General features: G+C 35.8%; 1 protein-coding gene and 1 long non-coding RNA gene across 9 annotated transcripts in view; both read left to right on the top strand.

Annotated features, from left to right (window-relative positions):
* The window catches only part of CHD7 (chromodomain helicase DNA binding protein 7), a 178,485-nt gene that overhangs the window by 107,684 nt on the left and 51,541 nt on the right, over positions 1-19,260 (top strand). For all 8 annotated transcript variants that reach the window (XM_032296168.1, XM_032296173.1, XM_032296174.1 and 5 more), the window contains 3 exons: positions 4,705-4,842; positions 5,860-5,925; positions 12,293-12,348. In XM_032296168.1, the coding sequence (XP_032152059.1) occupies positions 4,705-4,842; positions 5,860-5,925; positions 12,293-12,348 (260 nt within the window). The remainder of the gene's footprint in view (positions 1-4,704; positions 4,843-5,859; positions 5,926-12,292; positions 12,349-19,260) is intronic.
* On the top strand, positions 5,932-9,942 carry LOC116563520. The gene is made up of 2 exons (XR_004274434.1): positions 5,932-9,022; positions 9,059-9,942. It is a non-coding gene; the product is annotated as an uncharacterized LOC116563520 (long non-coding RNA).

The following is a 19,260-nucleotide window of genomic DNA, read 5'->3' on the forward strand; positions in this document are numbered from 1 at the left end:
ATTTTGCTGTTTATGTTATTGTTAGCATATTGGTTAACATATTGTTAATATGTTGGCTCATTTAAAGCTTCATTCACATTTTTACATTTCTCTAAAGTTTGGTTGGTTGTCACTTTTTAAAATTTTTCAGAATTAAAAAGATAAATTTGTAGTAGCTTGTCTAAAGTTTTTGACATCTGACAGTCAGAGTTGAGATATATTCAAGTAATGTAATTCATGTAATACTAAAGTTTTTATGAACAAGTCAGTGACTTCCCGAATGGCAGCTCTGCAGAATATTCTCCTGAGTTGAGGAGAGTTTTTATAGGAATCAGTTGAAACACTAACCCTGAAGTAAACGTGAGGAATGTAGGTTCTTGTGTGTAAAGTGTACTGCCTTCACTGATTGGACTGAAAAGGACCCTTACACGTGACAGTTAAAAATTGTTTCCTTGTTAGGTTCCCTGGAAGCATGCCAGTGTGGTCCACTGGGATGGCTGGGAATGTAACTTATGTGAATGACATCTAAGTTGTCAAGGAGCAGTTACTGAAGAGTTGTCCTGGAGTAGGAAGCTGGCCTCGAGAAGCTTTCTGGACTTTTTCTTATTTAGTACACATTCAGGACTTTTCACCTGTATCCCCACCAATCAGAAACAAAATATTTGTAGTGTACAGCCCTATTCCAAAGAATTTCAGATATGTTTGGTTTTGGCTTTTTGTTTGTTATAGTAGAACTCCCTGATATCTGAAACTTCCTAGAATAGCCTTAAGGCTAACAGTCTGAAAGCGGGGAGGGAAGGAGAGAGATGGAATGAATGAGTGTGTTTTGGTTTAGTTGGGTTTGGTTGTATGACTAACATAGTGATACCTTTGGCAGGGTGCGTTATTATGTAATTTTATTTTACACATCAGTGGAAAGATATTGGGAAGGTAAGTAGATATCATTTTTTAATTGCTGAGGCTGTTTTATAACTAAAGTGTTTTAATGATTTTTATTTTTTTTACTGAGATCTGGTCTTACTGAATCAAGTATTTTAATGATTTTGAATTTTATTTTTATCTTTAAGAGTATTTTCTCTTGATTTATGTTTGCCGTAAGTAGGACCTTTATGACAATAGTACTTAGACAACATTAAGAATTTACTTACATCAGTAGGGGAAATTCTGTTACTCTTTCACAAATACTGCTATTGTTTTTTTAAAAGTCCGTTTATATTAATTCAGACTCAGATGGACCTTATGAAATACTAGCTTTGTTTTTTTTTTTTTTTTTTCCTGCTGCAGTTCAGTTATAGAAAACTGCTGCTCAATTCAAGTGAACATTGGCGTATCTTTCTAATTGGCTAGGGCCTAACTGTTATGTGTTTAATAGCTAATATAAGCATCCACCCAAGGTCTGACTTTTATAGCTGTGCTTTCTTGGTATGTCTGACACAGGAAGTGATGCTGACTGGTTGTTTATTATGTTTCTTCCTGTAACACATGCATGAAGGGCTTAACATTAAAATTCTTGAGTTTTGTGATTGATTTACTAAGGACATGTCATATAATTTTAACTAACTCAAAATTGTGTCACAAGGTACTACAACACTGAGATCGTGGAAACATGTAAATGTTCTATTTGTTATACCTGTTTTAAGTATCTTTTCCAAAGCAATCCAATTTTAAAAAGTTGGTCTATTATTTTAGTGTCAATTCAAAAGTTTTTCAGTTATGGTTTAAATGCGGTTCTTACATTTCATTTTGATTCACAAAAATCTTTCAGATGATAATAGTTTACCAAGTCACAATAGAAACATGATATATTAAATAATTTAATTGTACCTTGGGGAATTGTAAAAGTAACCTTGATACTCAAAATGAATGTAAGATCAATTATTATTTTAAAACTAGAGAAGCCATGTAACATTAAGAAATTTTATAAAATTGAGTTATAATTGTATTTTGGGGTTGTTTATATGTTTGAAGTGACCTCATATCCACTACTAACTAACCCCATCATTATTGCACAGATTTATATCACAAAGTTGATATGAGGAGGAACTTACATTTTAGAAGTTAAACTTACCAACTCATAAATTTCAATTTAAAAAGAAGAGAGCGCCCTGTCTTACTTACTGGTTGGAACCCTTCTTGAACATCAGAATGGAATTTAGCATAACATGGATTTGTCTTAGACCCTTTTCCAGTTACTTATGTGGTACAACACTGTGACAGTGGAGCTGGAAGTAGGGAAACCTGATGAAACATTGCAGGCAGATCATCAGGAGCACATTCCTCCTTACTGGAATGGCAGCATAAAGATGGAAATATAAATGAATATATTTAAATTGAGTTAAATCAACATATCAAATGAAATACACATTATGATAAATTTTGCAGTATTAAAGTTGTTCTTGATAATGGCTCTTTATGTCTTGAAGAATTGGTGGTCCAGAAGTGAGGAATGGTAAAGTGGGCATGAGAGCAGGAGTAAGTAGGTCAGCTTTGGAAAGAAAAGGGAAGCTGTACAAGGTAACTGAGCCATTTTTCTTTGAAAAGCTTGAGCTGATTAGTGATGACTTTAGTCCTACTAATTACATCTCACGTATGTACCATGTATAGTTCTAAATGCTTCGAATGAATTCCCTTATGTGATCTTCACAGTATTCATATGAGGTAGTTACTGTCATTAACCCCATTCTGCAGACCAGGAATCCAAAGTCCACAAAATTACTTGTCCACGGTCACGTGTTAGGAGTCGGGGCCAGTTCAAACAAGGGCACTGGGCTCTAGGACTTACAAGGTCAAATTGCTACCTGAGACATGGGGAAGGATTGCAGATGGCAGAACCTCTGCTGGAATCTCTGTTGCTTCCACCTGGAATTGATCTGGGCAGCGCCAAAGCTTTGTCCTGTAGAGGAGTGTCCCAGGAGGAACCTCTGGCCCATGTCACTACTCCCTCTGTGTAAGCCACAGGGAAGTCTCTTAATAAACTTTACTCAGAATGGTCTCATATCAGAAAAGTACTTTGCACCTCTGTGGCCACAGCTGTGTGTGACTTGCATCTAACAGTCTCTAACAATCCATTTGATGGTCATATTATACTGAGTTTGTATTGTGAACTGTCTCAAATCCCTTTTGAAGAGCAAGGAGAACACAAACTTAATAAGATTAAAATCAATCAGCCCCACTCTTTGGGGAAAAGTACTGGGATTGTGTTCATCCTGGCTTGAGAGATGACAGTGCCAGTCTTGCCTTAGGTGCACACAATGAATGTTTTGCCTCTCTCTGCCTTACTCTCAGCTTTAACATTCATGAGACTTTTTAAAAAGTTTCATTTCATAATTCTTAGAAAAAAAATTTATATAAAATTTTTCTTCAATATTTTTATTTCTTCTATGTGCTTTGCAAACTCATTCCATAGGTTGTAATATTCTTGAATTCATTAGCAGCTTAAAACTTTACATGTGTCATTTTCAAACTTAGATTTCACATGCATATATGAATAAAAAGGTTATTTCTCCTTATTTTTAATTACCTTACAAAATGAATTCTTTGACAAAATGGTTAAATAACATAGAATTATTTCGAACAAAAGTTCAGAACCTCTCGTTCTGCTCCATTCACTTCCCTCCCCATCATTAATAGTTATTAATAGTCTGTTGTGTGTCTTTTCAGATTCCTTGTTATTTAAAGCCATACACATATACATTCATTTTTCAGCAAATACTCATTGAGGCATAGAGAAGTAAACAAGATATACAGTCTTTTTGTCTTAAGAAGTTAATGTATCGATGAGCCACACATCCAAATAGATACACAAAATTTTTTATTTATCTTAAATAAATCTTAAGCTACTTTTGGTTATGTGGCTTATTTTTCTTATTTTACAATTTGTCTTGCAGATATTCTCAAGCTTCCTGGAAGTGAAAGTAGTGAGTCAAAGGGTCTGCATGTTTTAAGTTTTGATAGATAGGACCACATTGTCCTGAAAGGATTGTACGGGTTCCATTTTGACCACAAGATTGTGAGAATACCCAGTTTGCCAGTAATCCTGCTTATACTGGCTGTTTAATTTTTAATTTTAAACCACTATGGTAAAACATATTGTATTTTAAAAAGTTACTTTTCATAGTCATTCATTATGAATTTTTCCATTTAACCCTTCATCTCCAGAAATTTTCGGAGTATTTTTTTTTAGGATCAAGATTAAAGTATAAAAACCTTTTATTTAAAATGGCCTGAAATACCTTGGATAGTATTATAACAGGATGTGTATAGAACTTTGTAATTTACACATTATATTCTAATGCAGTTATTTTGTTTTTGGACTCATTATGTGGGAAAAATGTTAAAATGTCCAAAGGTAGAGGGAGTAATATAATGAACCCCTACAGATTCATTAGCCAGCCCCAGTATTGCTGCCACTTTTGATGGACATACTGACCGAGCGAGGAACCAGATTTGTTGTTATTTCCATTTTCCCAGTTGAAGGGCACATAGCTAGGAGTGGCAGAGCAGGGCTACAGCTGTTCCAGGCGTCTGACTCCAATTTCCACCCATTTCTATTGTATTTGTTACCACTGTGACCTTTTCACATCCTTTACAGGATTAACATTATCAGCCTTTTCCTTACAATTAATTAAAAAAAAATCATTCTCCAACTCTGAGACATTATAAAGAACATTTTTCTTTTTAATCAATTGCTAATTTCAAGGCCACTGTTTTGGGTTTTTGCTTTAGAAGAGACGGTCCAGCAGACAGGTGAAGAGAAAGCGCTACACTGAAGACCTGGAGTTCAAGATTTCCGATGAGGAGGCAGATGATGCAGATGCTGCTGGGAGGGATTCCCCCTCCAACACCTCACAGTCAGAACAGCAGGTTAGTGCCAGATCTGTGGGATTCATGGATGCATTTTAAAGATGGACTGGAAGTTTCATTGCTGCAATCTGAGAAGTGCAATGAAAGCATTGGAGACTTTCAGCAGGGGAACATCCATCTAATGTTGGATAATGTGCTATGGGAAATTTGTTGTTTAGCAGTATCTTTTAAAAAGCTCTGTTCACTGCAATTTATTTTTATATAAGCCTGTGATATGTAATTTGACACAGTTTTGGAGAATTAATGGTCTATGCTGAGGAAGAGTCAGAGCTAGAATATAAGGAGACTGAATATACCTCTGAGAATTCAGTGCTGTGGCTTCTGGGACTTTAATAAACCACTCAAGCCTGTCTCCTGCTGTTAGGCACTGTGAGAACCCCTTTATGAAATTACTGCCTTGTAGTACCCAGCAGGGTGTACTTTATTCTCTGTGCAATGTAAATGATGGATAAAACAGTTTGTATAAAATATGGGTAGTAAGGTAGGATTGATTATTACAAAGATCTTTTGAAAAATACATTTTTCTTACCACTACTGTACTTTAGTTAACAAACTGGTAACCCATTGAAAAGTATATTAAATGGACCTTTGTGTTTCATTTGGTAAGTTGTTACATAGTGTTTTATGTGACATCAGAGATAAAAGATGCCTACTATAGCAGAATGATGAGTATATTTACCTCATGGAATAGGTGAAGAAAAGTTACATTTTTGACCGCTAACATTCAGAGATTATTTGTCTTGGTGGCTAGAATTTCTGAATGCTTTCTAGTTTTAAGGACCTAGGTTGGTCCACATCATTAAACTATGTAATCATGAATTAATAAGCACAAATCTTCCTTTTGCCTTTCAGTAGGGTGAGATTTTTGTTCCTTTCAGTTACGTTTCTCACTGATAACTTTGTACCCAGTGACCTAAAGGGTGTGGAGGTGATAGCAAAGGGGAATGATTTCTTGCTTTTATAGCTTAGGATGAGATGTGTTCTATTTGGACTGATTCACGTGACTTTATTTTTTAGGAATCTGTTGATGCAGAAGGCCCAGTGGTAGAAAAAATCATGAGCAGTCGTTCAGTAAAAAAGCAGGTGAGCATCATTTGGAGTGATTGAAATCTGTGGGATGTATGAGACTCTTACAGATTGTTGGCTTTGTAATTTTCTTTTAAAGTTCTAGTATTGTAAAATAAAACTTGTAATATTTCTAATCCTGTCTAATTTATTAACCCGATATGAATCTTTGGGACATTTGACCCCAAATGAAATTAAAATATATCAAGAGGTCAGCGCTTTGTTAAATCATTCAGAGTAGACTAGAAACTCAAATGTCTCCAAAGAAATGTATGGGACTGTCAGAGTTGTAGACTGTGTTTTTCATAAATGTTATTCATAAAAATCATAAACATGAATTTACTTCTAATCTCTCTTAGGAAAGTTTCCCCCCTCTTCCATGTTAGGATGGAAATTCTGTTTGTCATTTTAGCAAGTAGGTGTTTTCTGATATGTTTTTTAACATTTTTTCATATACAATTGAATTATTCATTAGTGTCTTTCCTGCCAATGCAAAGATGAAATACAGGTCTATTTTCAGTGTAATTTTAAAAAATAGTTTGACTTAGTACTTCAGAATTATTCAAAATTTGTGTTGATCTGCAAAGGTGAGCTCTAAGTATCTGTCACTAGCTTGATAGCTTTGTCATTGAGGAACTTATCTGCTCTTTAATGAAAAATGCCAGTGCCACTGTGTTTTCTTTACTGGTGAAAATTCCCTGTTTTATCTCAGTTACCGCTTTTCTTGCCCACTTTGAGAAAATGCTTTGCTTAGTTTGAATAATTACATAAAACTGCAGGTGCATTAGGTATTACAACATGCCATTTTCCATGTCTCTAGAAAGTGGTAGACACATAGGTGTTTGTGTTACAGTTCTTTCTTTTTATTTGCTTTCAGGGAGGGTGGAACTACAACTTCGTGTTCCAGCATGTAAAACAAACTTTTAAAAAATTAAAACAATGCAATAAAGACATGGTCTAGCTATGTTGCCCAGGCTGATTTCAAACTCCTGGGCTCAAGCAATCCTTCTGCTTTGGCCTCCCAAAGTGCCAGGATTACAGATATGGGCCATTGTGCCTAAACTTGTTTAATTTTCGTAAAATGTATAGAAAGTGTAACTTCCCAGTAAGAGAGATGAGGAATGGAGAACTTAACAGGACTCAGTGAGAGTCCTATAATAAAGTGAGATCCCAGGCTTATCAAATAGGAAACCATTACTATTCAAATACTGCTACTGAGTGATCCTTCAATGTGTTATTGTACCAGCAGTAAACTTCTCTTTACTTTCATTTCAATACTGTCTGTGTGATCCAAGGTATAAATATTTGTCAGAATATACATCTGTAGTTTATATGAATGTAATCAAGAGCAGCATTTCAAGTTGTTTTCTCATTGAGTATAGGGGATACGGGGCATGGAGTGACTGGCTATCTGGTGACTCTTTGGATGTGAAGATTTCCTCCCTGATGAATTAAATGATAAAATCTCAATGAAATTTCCCACTTGTTCAAGTAAAAACGAGCACTATTTAACTCATTAGAAGGTTGCATTTTTGTCCTACTAATGACTCTAGAACTGCTAATTTGTGAATTGTAGATATATGGTAAAATTTAAATACTTGACATGCTTTGAAGAATAATCCCCTTCACTGAATTGAAGTGACTTGTTTGAGTAAATAGCATGTCGTTTGGATGGTATATATTAATTTTCATTCAATTGACAGTGCTTCAGCAGGCATACTCAGCAAGCAGGTTTAGGGGTTGCAAATTATAATTAGCCCTATTATTCAGAGCTGTTTAGACTATACATTATGTAGAACATTGCTTTTTATTTCTGTGTTGCCCACTTTCGGGCTTTTGTTTTCTTTTCCTCTTTAGCTGCCCTTTAAAGATAGGTACCCATGGTTTAGGAATAGATGCTATTAACCATTTACCGATGACAGGGTTTATCTTATCATAGGAGATTAAAAATCACTGTACAGGAGGGTGGACATTTGTTGAGTTGGTGAATTTGAAGATGGAGAAAATTAGTGGAAAAATTCTTCTGGAAGGGAGATATGCTTTGAGGTATGATTTAAAATAAAGGAGAGATGTGGAGCTCATGGAATTGCTTTTCAATTGCTGGTATTTCTTAAAGGGCAATAAAAAACATTAGAAGATACTAAACATTAACAGGTGCTAACTTTTAAAACTGCTGATATTCTCAAAGTAGGTACTTTAGTTATCACCTTTAATAACATTAGAAGAAAGTGTTGCAAATAGAAACAAAAGGAAATTTGAGATTTTTTTGTGGATTCTATCTATGCCTGCTGGTCTGTTTCTTATTACCATGAATAATTTAATAATTGGCTGTGAGAAGGTGTCTTTATCTCTGCCAGGCAGCGCTGTAGAAACTGGCTATGAGCTCTCAGAGCCTGTCACTGCATGGTGTTGACACAGAGTAGAGACTCCATGTTTTTCAAAGTCAGTTGACCTCATCTCTATAGCCTGAGAAGCATCATGATCCATTATGTTGGAGTTGTGTAAACTCACAAAACTTATCTGGCAGAGGCATCCTAATTCAGCACCTCATGTTAAATAGGCATTTATGTTGTTCTAAGCCCGTAGGCTAATGTCCATGATACCTAGCTGCATGAGATAGTCAGTGCCTATTTGAATTTTGAGGTAGATATGTGAATGGTTACTTTGATTCTATAAAGGCTAGTTATTTTGTTTTCCTTGTTTAGTCATCCTGTAGTTCTTTCTGCTTTGAGTCATTCATCTTTGGAGAATAATTCCAGTCCTTTTTTTTTTTTTTGTATCAGAAGGTCAAAAGTAGTTTTAAAAGTGAATTGTGACTGTATCCCTAAAATTTTTTATTTTTCTTTGACTACAGGACATATTTTCAGACTGTTTTAATTCTCTTTAGTTGAGCCCCTTAGAGTGTAAAGAAGGCAAAACTCTTCATCTCATCCATTATCATGCCCTTATTTTTTCCCTAAGTGAACTGTGATTTGGTGTCTCCAGTAAAGTATACAGTAGGTTGGGCCAGAAGTGAACAGGAATTCATACCCATGCCTTATTTATGACTTTATTGAGGTGTTTTTTCATTCTTTTGTGTATTATTTAACAAAATGTTATCTTTTTTTGCTATGTAGTTTAGTTTCTTGACTATGACAACTTAATTTAGTAGTAAGATGCTTAGGAAAAACCTAAGTTAGGCCTAGACTCTGGATGGCTATTTAGAATCCAGGTGGCTGGAGAACTCATTTATTGCCTTCTCAAAGTTTCTGGGTCATGTGAACAATGGGACAAGTATGGCTTAATATATTTGAAACTTTAAATTTCTTATGAATAATAAGGATTTCCATAGATGAATCTCAGAGTCTAATGAAAAGGTATATACATTTCTCAGAAAAATTCTCTTAAATGCATAATATTACTGGGTTCTCAAATTTAATGTTGCTGCTCAAGAAATAAATTCGATTGTTGTGTGTATATGTGTGTGCATGTATGGAAATAGTGCTTTGACTTAGTTACTCATTTGCCTATGCCCATTGTAGAATGGCTTCTGAAAACGGGGCTTAGAAGTGAGAGGTTTTGGGGTTGGGGCTGTTTTAAGCTGCTATCAGAGGCTGGTCAGAGTGCCTCCCATTTAGTAAATAATTGAAACGATGCTTCTGAGGGCTTATAAATTTACATACTTTTATTAATTGTTTTACTGTTCAGTAAAAGAAAAGATGATCATATTTATATGAAAGGAACAGCGAAAAACAGCACCATTTATAATTCTAGGAGCAAGAAGATGGTAATCCAATATGTGTGGTCCGTTAAACAGAGCAAAGTGTTATATTCTGAAACATCCAAAAGATACCGGCCCTGGGTCAATTCTATACCAGCTCCAGGTGCTGCTAAAGGAAGTTTCAGAACCTAGTTGGTTCCACTTAGGCAGCCTAGACTCTCTTGTTAGGCATTTTCACAGCAGGTTCCCAGAGGAATAGCTGATCATGACAATAAAATGGGTAGTAATGAGAGTTGGGGACAGATGGCTGTAAGAGTCAGCTTTCTCAAACAGACTTGAGGCAGAAGAACAACTGTCTTTACTGTTCAAGATTTGATCCTGTACGTTTTGGTGCCCGCTTAGAATTATGGGATGATGAGACCATTTGGAATGAGAAGAAAAGGACAGTATGGTAGAAAAGATCAGATAGAAGAATCAGGAGAAATAATAAGAGTGTAGACATGATAAATCTTGTTTATGATTTATAACATATATATCGGTTGTATAAATGATATGTAGTTTCTAAAATGCCTTCAAAATTGAAAGAAATATAAGTATTATCAGAAGATATGTAGTTTCTAAAATGCCTTCAAAGTTGAAAGAAATATAATTATTATCAGAAGAGTAAAAGCTCAGACATTTGAGTTCCATTCTTGATCTGAATTTCATGATAATGCTATGTGAAGAATCAAAGGATCTAGTTTCATCCTTGCTTCTCTTTTTCCCTGACCATCTACTATCTTTTTGTCTTTCTACTGGAATGTCTGGTTCTATATAAAGATAATATATCTTGAAATGGGTGTAGAATAGAGAAATATTAGAGCTAGAGAAAAAAGTAGGGTGGATCTTGGATGGATTGCCACTTGAATTGGCTAGTATTTATTTGTAAGTTATTTCCATGTTCCATTTATGTTGGTGGTTCTTGAAGCCATCCATCAAACATTTCTTTTTATTTTGAATAACTAAAAGTCTGTGACATAGAAGGTGTTCTGAATACATTTATTTAAAAGAATGCTTTAGAGTTATGATCTTTCATAGATCCGTTAGGGCACAACCAGATATTAATAGGTACTGACCATACCTGCATATCCAGACTCCTTCTTGATAATTTCTAGACAGGCAAGAAACTATTTAAAATATAGGTTTAGCTGGGTACGGTGGCTCATGCTGTAATCCCATCACTTTGAGAGGCTAAGGCGGGGGGATTGCTTGAGCCCAAGAGTTTGAGACCAGCCTGCGCAACATGGTGTAAAACCCAGTCTACAGAAAATACAAAATTAGCTGAGCATGGGGCGTGTGCCTGTAGTTCCAGCTACTTGGGGAGGTGGTGGGGTGACAGGGGTCACTGAGGCAGGAGGACTGCTTGAGCCTGGGAGGTCGAGGTTGCAGTGAGCCATGTTTGTACTACTGCACTCAAGCCTGGGTGACAAAGCCAGATCCTATCTTTAAAAAAAAAAAAAAAAAAAAAAAAATTAGGTTTAACTGATATAAGTGAGAATTTCAAAGAAAAGTTTAAGTTCACAATCCTTGAAAATAGTTTGAAGGTTAGAGATTGAGGGGACTAGTACCTTTGAACAGATCTGTGCCAGTCTGTTATCCAGTAGAAGCCTTTGCTCTTTTGTTTCTTCTTTGCCATGTTCCTACTTGCTTTGATTTTTTTCAAAGCATTTCGAAGGTGGCTGAACAGCCATACATGACCCTCGAGGCAGGCTTGGGGTCTCTTGTAAGAGGGTAAAAGCAATCCCCAAACATCTGTAAGTGGTGTTTATAGTTTAGATCCCTGATTTATCTGATCAAATGTTCCAGAAGGAAATTACATATTATGACTTGTTTAACAGCCTAAAACCAAAAGGGGAATAAAGAGAGAGAACTAAAATATCATCTGAATGTTATCTTCTGCATACAGTACAGCAGGTAGGATCAAGGGAGATATTATAGATAATCTTACCACTGAAAACTCTTGATTTGGCTGACATGTATCACAATTTTAACCTTACCTAAATGTAGTATTTGGAGTGTTAATTTTATTTGGCTGCTATGTGTGTGAGACATCTTGTCTGAGAGATTTTAATTGTACCATTGAGTGAAACTAAAACTATGAATAGTGATGCACTGAAATTACAGCGTAAGAACAAGGTTTAGTTTTATATGGTTTCTTGTTTAGAGTTATTAAGTATATGGAGAAATAAATGTCTTTTAAATATTTTAAAACATTACGAAACCCACAATGTAAAGTTGCCATGAGGCAGCCAAAAATAATACATATGGCATTCAGGAGAGCAGTTGCTAATTGGCTGCTGCCTGAGAAAATGGTACACTTGGCATCTACTTAACACTGTGGGTTTGGCAGAAAGCCAAATTTGGGGTCAGGTTGTTGTGAATGAAGCTGCATGTGGTTAGGGAGGAGTTAAAGTGATTCATGTCTTAGAAGCTCTCGCATGTTGAGCAGAGGTGCGTGCATGGGCCTAAGCGTGGCAGTCTTCGTGGCCCTGACCGCCTCCCAGTGCAGAGCGTAATCATCTTACGAGAAGGTCCTGTGCTGCTCTTCTCAGTCCTGCTTTGTGCTCATATGGTAGTAAATTATGACTTTCGAAATACTCTAGTAGATGGTTTTAAGTATGTGCCTGAAATTTTCTTTTGTTGCAGAAGGAATCTGGAGAAGAGGTAGAAATTGAGGAATTCTATGTGAAATACAAAAACTTGTAAGTAAATCGTGATTTTGTTTTTAATGGGGCGGGGTGGGGGGGGCTATATTTTCCAAGTACTAAACAACCATTTTTTTTTAATTCGGAAATTAAGGAACTTTGGTATGATTTATTTAGTCATCATGGCCTGGGAGACCATTTTTTAACCAACCTTTGTATCTTTGATATTTTATGAATTAAGTTTTTCTGGAAAGTGTGTAATTGGTGTAAAAGTTGACTAACTTCCGCATATAACCAATAAGTATTTTTTAGAGAGGATAAAAACTTCTACAATAATAGAAAAATGAATAAAGCAGTATTTCCCTGTCCTCTGATCTTGAATTCTACCCCTGGGGACTGCACTTCTTCCCTTCACCTGTGCCTGGGGGGCAAGGCCCTAGAGACAAGAACTCTCCTGTGGAACGAAAGTGCTAGAGAACCATGACATCGCTAAGGTTCTAAAATGCAGTGAGGTATAGCTTTATCTATTTTTATTTGTTTCTGATTTTTTTTTTTTTTTAGTAGATTTGAATTGCACAATTTAAAAATCTGAACTGAAAACCGCAGTGAGTTGTTGTCCTTGTGGATTCTGTTGTAGGCAGTACAGCTGGCCCAAACAGACATTGTGAAGAGCTAGGATGTTTTCTAGTCGGTAGTCATTCTGCTGAAGAAGACTGAGGCCATTTTTGTAACCTAAATAACAATCACAGAACAAAGGCAAAAATGTTTATTGATAGTGTAAACATTAAATTTATTTTGTATCCCTTTTAAAAATTTATTTTGTATCCCTTTTAAGACAAAGAACTAAACCACCATATTAATACATTCTTAGGGCTTTAAAGAGAAGTTGTGAAAACAGCATCAGGAAATTTATCCCACCCTAGAAAGTGAAAGCATCAGGTGCCATGGATTTTTTATCATTCTCCCTTGTTGTAGTTGGCACTGTTAGTAAATTGATGCACTTCTGAAGAAGTTGTGAGTAAAACCTTTTACCAAGTAAAAAGGTAAATCTCTTACCAGTTTTATCATGCTATCAGTTTTATCATGAGAGTTCAATTAAATCAGTCTGACAATTTAAAAATGCTCAGAAAATGTTAACTGTCATCATTCTTTTGTCCTCAGAGCATGTCAGTTTACACATGTGGAAATTATGCCTACAACACGATTTCCTATGGTAAGGAGGAGGTAAACTAAGTAAACCAGAGAGAGAGAGTTCCCTTGTAGATTTACCAAGTCGAAACAAGAGCAGAGGCGTTCCAATATATAATGGCACTACCAGAGAGACCTCCAGATCAGTGTGTGACAGTGAGGCCTCCTTCCAGTCAGCCTGTTAGTGACCCCAGAGATGGGCTCCGAGTTCCTGACCAGGTGCCACCGCAAGATCAGGAGACTCTAGCCCTCCTCCAAAGTCATTTGAGATGAGGTAAAGGGAGTTTTGGAAAAAACAATAGCTTTCCTGACTGTTATTAGAGAGCTAAGAGAAATTAAGATTTCCTTAAAACTAAGAGTTTTTGTTAGCCTTTTATTTGGATACAATTTCACGTTTGTAGGAAAATTATAAAAATAATACAAAAATTTCTGTTTTTCTTTTTTTTTAATGTGTATCTTCTGAAAAGATACTTTGAGACTTAAAAGGGTAATAGTTGCTAAGTGGTGATTTACTAATTCTATCATTTCTTCTCCATTGATTGGCTGGGTTTTTACCATAAAGAAGAGCTTTACCTTCTTGCCCATTTGCTAATTGATAGCTGTGCAGACTTGTGGTTTCTCATTTTATTCAAGGGGTTATAACTCTTTACTGTTGTCATAATATTTACATTGTTCACATTATCCCAGATTTGGCCAGTGGGAGCCTCTTCAGACTGGCTCTTCCATCCTATTGCCTTGTCTCCGTCTTTCTTTGAATACTTTCTTGCTTTCTGGCACCAGAGGATGTTTCAGGCTCATCTTGTAACTCCCCCGTTTTATACAATCAGTTACTTCTCCAAGAACGCTTGATTGCTTTTAGTGAAGCGGGACATTGAAAAATCAAGATTTGGGCCTTAGGTCTGCTCCTTGTTGCTGAAGAATTGTTGCTTCTAGTCTCTCTCAGTAGATAGGGCTAGGAGAGTGTACAGATACATGTGGGTGTGTGTGGAGATATATATATATATATATGTACATACATATATATATGTATGTATATGTGTGTATATATATATCTCGAGTTACACACATACTTATCTGTTTATTATGTACACACACATATTTATCTACCTGCCTGACACAACAGCTAAAAGAGTGCCTGTATATTGATACTTCCATTACTATTCCAGCACCACAGGGTTCGTTCTCTCCTTTCCCATTTAATATTGATAATTCCCTCTTCAACCAGAATAAACCTGGCTCTCTTATTTTTTATATTTGCTTTTTTGTCAGTCCTTACATATATAGGAAGTGATTTCAGAATTACTTGCTAGTCCATACTTCTGTGAAAAAGAGCCTATATTTGTTTAGTTTTTTTGTCTTTATTTGAGGGCATAGGGACTAAAACTTTATCCAGAATTTCCTTGGGTTGGCTATTCTCTTTTCCTACCCCACCAGTGTAGTTTGTTATTTATTTCTGGGGTCCCCAACCCCCAGGCTGTGGATCAGTACTGGTCACGTCCTGTCAGGAACCTGGCCGCACAGCCGAAGGTGAGCGGCAGGCAACTGAGCATTACCACCTGAGTTCCGCCTCCTGTCAGATCAGTGCAGCATTAGATTCTCATAGGAGCGTGAGCACTATTGTGAACTGTGCATGTGAGGGATCTAGGTTGTGTGCTCCTTGTGGGAATCTAATACCTGATCTGAGGTGGAACAGTTTCATTCCAAACCACCTCTCCCCGCCCATAACCCTGCCCCAGTCTGTGGAAAAATTGTCCTCCACAAAACTGGTTCCTGGTGCCAAAAAAGGTTGAGACCTCATGGCTTACATGATACACAGTGTGTTTCCTTAGTTTTGGCTTGTACTGGTATTCCATTTTAGCCCCCTGTTGATTTTTATTAATTGTTTTTCAAGTTTGTGAAATGTTAATATGTTCCAAAAGTCAGAACTATACACAAAAGAAGTGTAGTCCTCCCTTCCTTTCCACCTCATTCCTGCTTATTTCCTTACTAATCCTGGGTTTATCCTTTCTGTAATTTTTGGCATGAGCATGCAGGTATAATTTCCTCTTCTTTCTTACGAAAAAAAGAAATTGGTATACTGTTAGTACATTTTTGTGCTTCTTCTTTTTTTTTCCACACTATATTCTGGAAATCACTTTGCATCAGTTCGTAGGGGTCCCCCTCGTTCTTTGTTACAACTGCCTAATATTTCATTGCATGACTGTGCCATAACCATTCAACCAGCCTTCTATGTAGGTGGGTGTATAAGTGGCTTCTGATGTTTTCCAGTTACAGATAATGCCACAATATATGTTCTCATTCATATCTATAGACTTTCAGCTTGTTGGAGGCATGACTTCCAGGTGAATTCCCAGAAGTGGGTTTGTTAGATCAAAAGGCAAACATGTATGTATTTTTGAGAGATACTGCCAAATTCCCTTCCTTCAGGTTGTATGAATTTGTGTTCCTGTCAACAACGTATGCAGCAAACACCTATTTCCCCACAACCTTTCTAGCATAATGTGCTGTTTTACTTTTTAATTTTTGTAAGAAATTGTATTTCAGTTGAGGTTTTATTTAGCATTTTCTCTTACTGTGAATAAGAACTCCTTTTTATAAGTTTAATGGCCACTTTTTACATCTTGTTTTGCCAGTCATCTGTGTCTTTTGCTCATTTTTCTGTCATGCTCTTCTCAACTTTTAAGAGCTCTTTATATGTAAGGGATATTTGTTCTTTATCTGGGTTATATGTTGCAATTATCTTTTCTCAGTTTGAATTGTCTTTTGACCTGATGGTGTTTCTTGTATTGTACATTAAAATTTTTTGTACAGTCAGATTTAACAATTTTTCTTTTTTTGTTTCTAGCTTTAGTGTCATAGCTAGAAAGCTTTTCTCTATATCCAGATTACAGAGGAATTTGTCCATGTTTTCTTTGTGGTTTTATTTTATTCACCTAGGTACCTGATCCATTTGGTGTTTATTCTTGTGTATTGTATAAGTCATGGCTCTAATTTAATTCTTTTTCAGTTGTTGTTCTAGCACCATTATTTAAGAGTCCATTTTTGGCCTGGCATGGTGGCTTACACCTATAATCCCAGTACTTTGGGAGGCCAAGGTGGGCAGATCACATGGTCAGGAGTCCGAGACCAGCCTGACCAACATAGTGAAACCCTGTCTCTACTAAAAATACAAAAAATTAGCCAGGCATGGTGGCGGACGCCTGTAATCCCAGATACTCTGGAGACCGAGGCAGGAGAATCGCTTGAACTCAGGAGGCGGAGGTTGCAGTTGAGCCGAGGTTGTGCCATTGCACTCCAGCCTGGGCGACAGTGTGAGACTCTGTCTCAAAAAAAAAAAAAAAAAAAAAAAGAGAAAAAGTCCATTGTTGCCTCAGTGATTTGAGATGTAAACTTTATTATGTCTTAAAGTTTATTTATTTTATTTTTATTTATCTGTACTTTATGCCTTTGAACCGCTTGTCTATTCAGAAGCCAGTACCACACTATTTACTTAGGGAGGTTTTATAGTGTATTTTAATATCTGGTAGATCTAGTTCCCTATTAGCTTTTATATTTTAATGTTTTCCTGGATATTCTTGCGTGTTTATTTATATATATAAAATGTAGTCTTGTTTAGCTTCATATAAATGCCTGTTTGCATTTTATTTATTTACGTTGTGTTAAATTTACAAATGTATGGCGTATGATTTTGAGTTACACAGTGTGAAAACAAGGGTGTCTTTTCAGTTGGTCCAGTTATACTTTTATGTCTTGTAAGAGTTTTAAATATTTTCTTGCACAAGTTTTGCATATTTTTAATTAAGTTTATTGCCAAGTATTTTATCTTTGTTGATGTTGTGAAAGAGGTTTTCACTAACTTACCTCCTTATTGGTAATTGTTGGTGTTAATGAAGACAGTATGTTGACTTCTATTTGCAAATTTTATATTCTGATACATTACTGGATTATTTTATTATTTTAGTTAGTTTTCTAATTGATTCTCTAGGGTTTTCCAGGTACCTGATCATATAATCTGCAAACAGAGATAGCTTTACTTATTATTTTCTAATTATTATGCCTCATTGTTTTGACTTGTCAGTGACATTGGCTAATAATCTCAAATACAATATTGAATAATCGTGGAGATCATAGGTATCCATGCTTTCTGATCTTTGTGGAAAACTCTGTGGCGTTTCTTCATTTAGTAAGATCCTGTCTTTAGAACTAAAATCTTCAAATATTGTGTTAATAAAATACCTATTAATTCCTATCCTCCTAAGTTTTAAAAATCCATTATGGGTGTTAAATTTTGTCAGATGTTTTTTCAGTATCACTAGAAATAATTGTGCGATTTTTCTCCTTAGATATCTTAATATTGTGTATTTTTAGTGGATTTCCTAATATTGAACCAACCTTGCATTCCTGAAATAAGTAACAACCTGATCATGATGTATTATTTTATTAATGTGATGTGGAGTTATATTTGTTTAATATTTTATTTAGTACTTTGCACTGATATGGGTACAGGATATGCTCTTTACTTTTTTTTAAGAAAACTGTAAAGATTCGGTATAAATGTGTACCTGTTTCATAAAGAGTAGTTACATTTTAAAATAAAATTTTGTTTTCCAAAGTGACCATAAACTGTATTATCTGTAGGGCCTAGTTCAGATGATTTCTTATTAGCATCATAATATTTTTCTTACGTTTACTTCTTCATAACTTTTAAAAAAATTTTAGTTCTAGTCCAGTTAGAACTTTTTCTTGCCTTAATTATCTGTTAACACAAAGCAGTCTATTTGTGACCCTTCATTCTTCTTCCCTCTTCTTCCTGGCTAAGCCTCCAGAATGGGTTATCATCAGGGTCTAGAAAGCAGAGTCACACTGAAAATTTCAACCTAGTTTATAGCAGATAAAGCAGGGCTGGTGCCACCTCAAGGCTATACAGGTGGTGCTTTGAAGGCGTTTGCACCTCAGCCAAGACAAGAATACCAACTGACTGCACAAGTGCTTTTTCTGTCAAATAATTTGGAGACTAGGGCAAATTATTTTTATTTTATTATTTTATAATGCAGTGGTGTGATCTCGGCTCACTGCAACCTCCACCTCCTGGGTTCAAGTGATTCTCCCACCTCAGCCTCCTGAGTAGCTGGGATTATAGGTCCCCACCACCGCGGCCCAGCTGATTTTTGTATTTTTAATAGAGTTGGGGTTTCACTGTATTGGTGAGGCTGATCCCGAACTCCAAACCTCAGGTGATCTGCCTGCCTCACATAATATGTGTTTCTGATTATGCCAGTATTGGATATTATTTATTGGAAATTTGGAAACTACAGATTGAAAGTAGAAAATAAAATACTTGAAGCCCTAGTACCCAGAAATAATTATTACAGGTTGAGTATTCCTTATTTGGAATAGTTGAGATCTGAAGTGTTTTGGATTTTGGATTTTTTCAAATTTTAGAATATTTTCCTTATACTTTAGTGGTTAAGCTTCCCAAATCTGAAATCCAAAATACTCTATGAAGCACTTCCTTTGAGTATCATGTTGGTGCTCAAAAAGTTTCGAGTTTTAGAATATTTTGGATTTTGGATTTTCAGATTTGGGATGGTCAACCTGTATTAGCATTCTGATACAATTTCATCTAGTCTATTTTCTGTATGTGTGTGTACAGCGTTGATATCAATTCATAGCTATTTAAGTCATATGTATTTAAAATCCTTTTCTCCCTCAAATATAGAAGGACTAAATGAATCCTATCTTTGAAAATCATATTGCATAATTTATCAGTTATGTGCTACT

The sequence above is a fragment of the Sapajus apella genome, unplaced genomic scaffold, assembly GCF_009761245.1.
Source record: "Sapajus apella isolate SASKATOON/1434 unplaced genomic scaffold, GSC_monkey_1.0 scaffold35, whole genome shotgun sequence".
Lineage (NCBI taxonomy): Eukaryota > Metazoa > Chordata > Mammalia > Primates > Cebidae > Sapajus > Sapajus apella.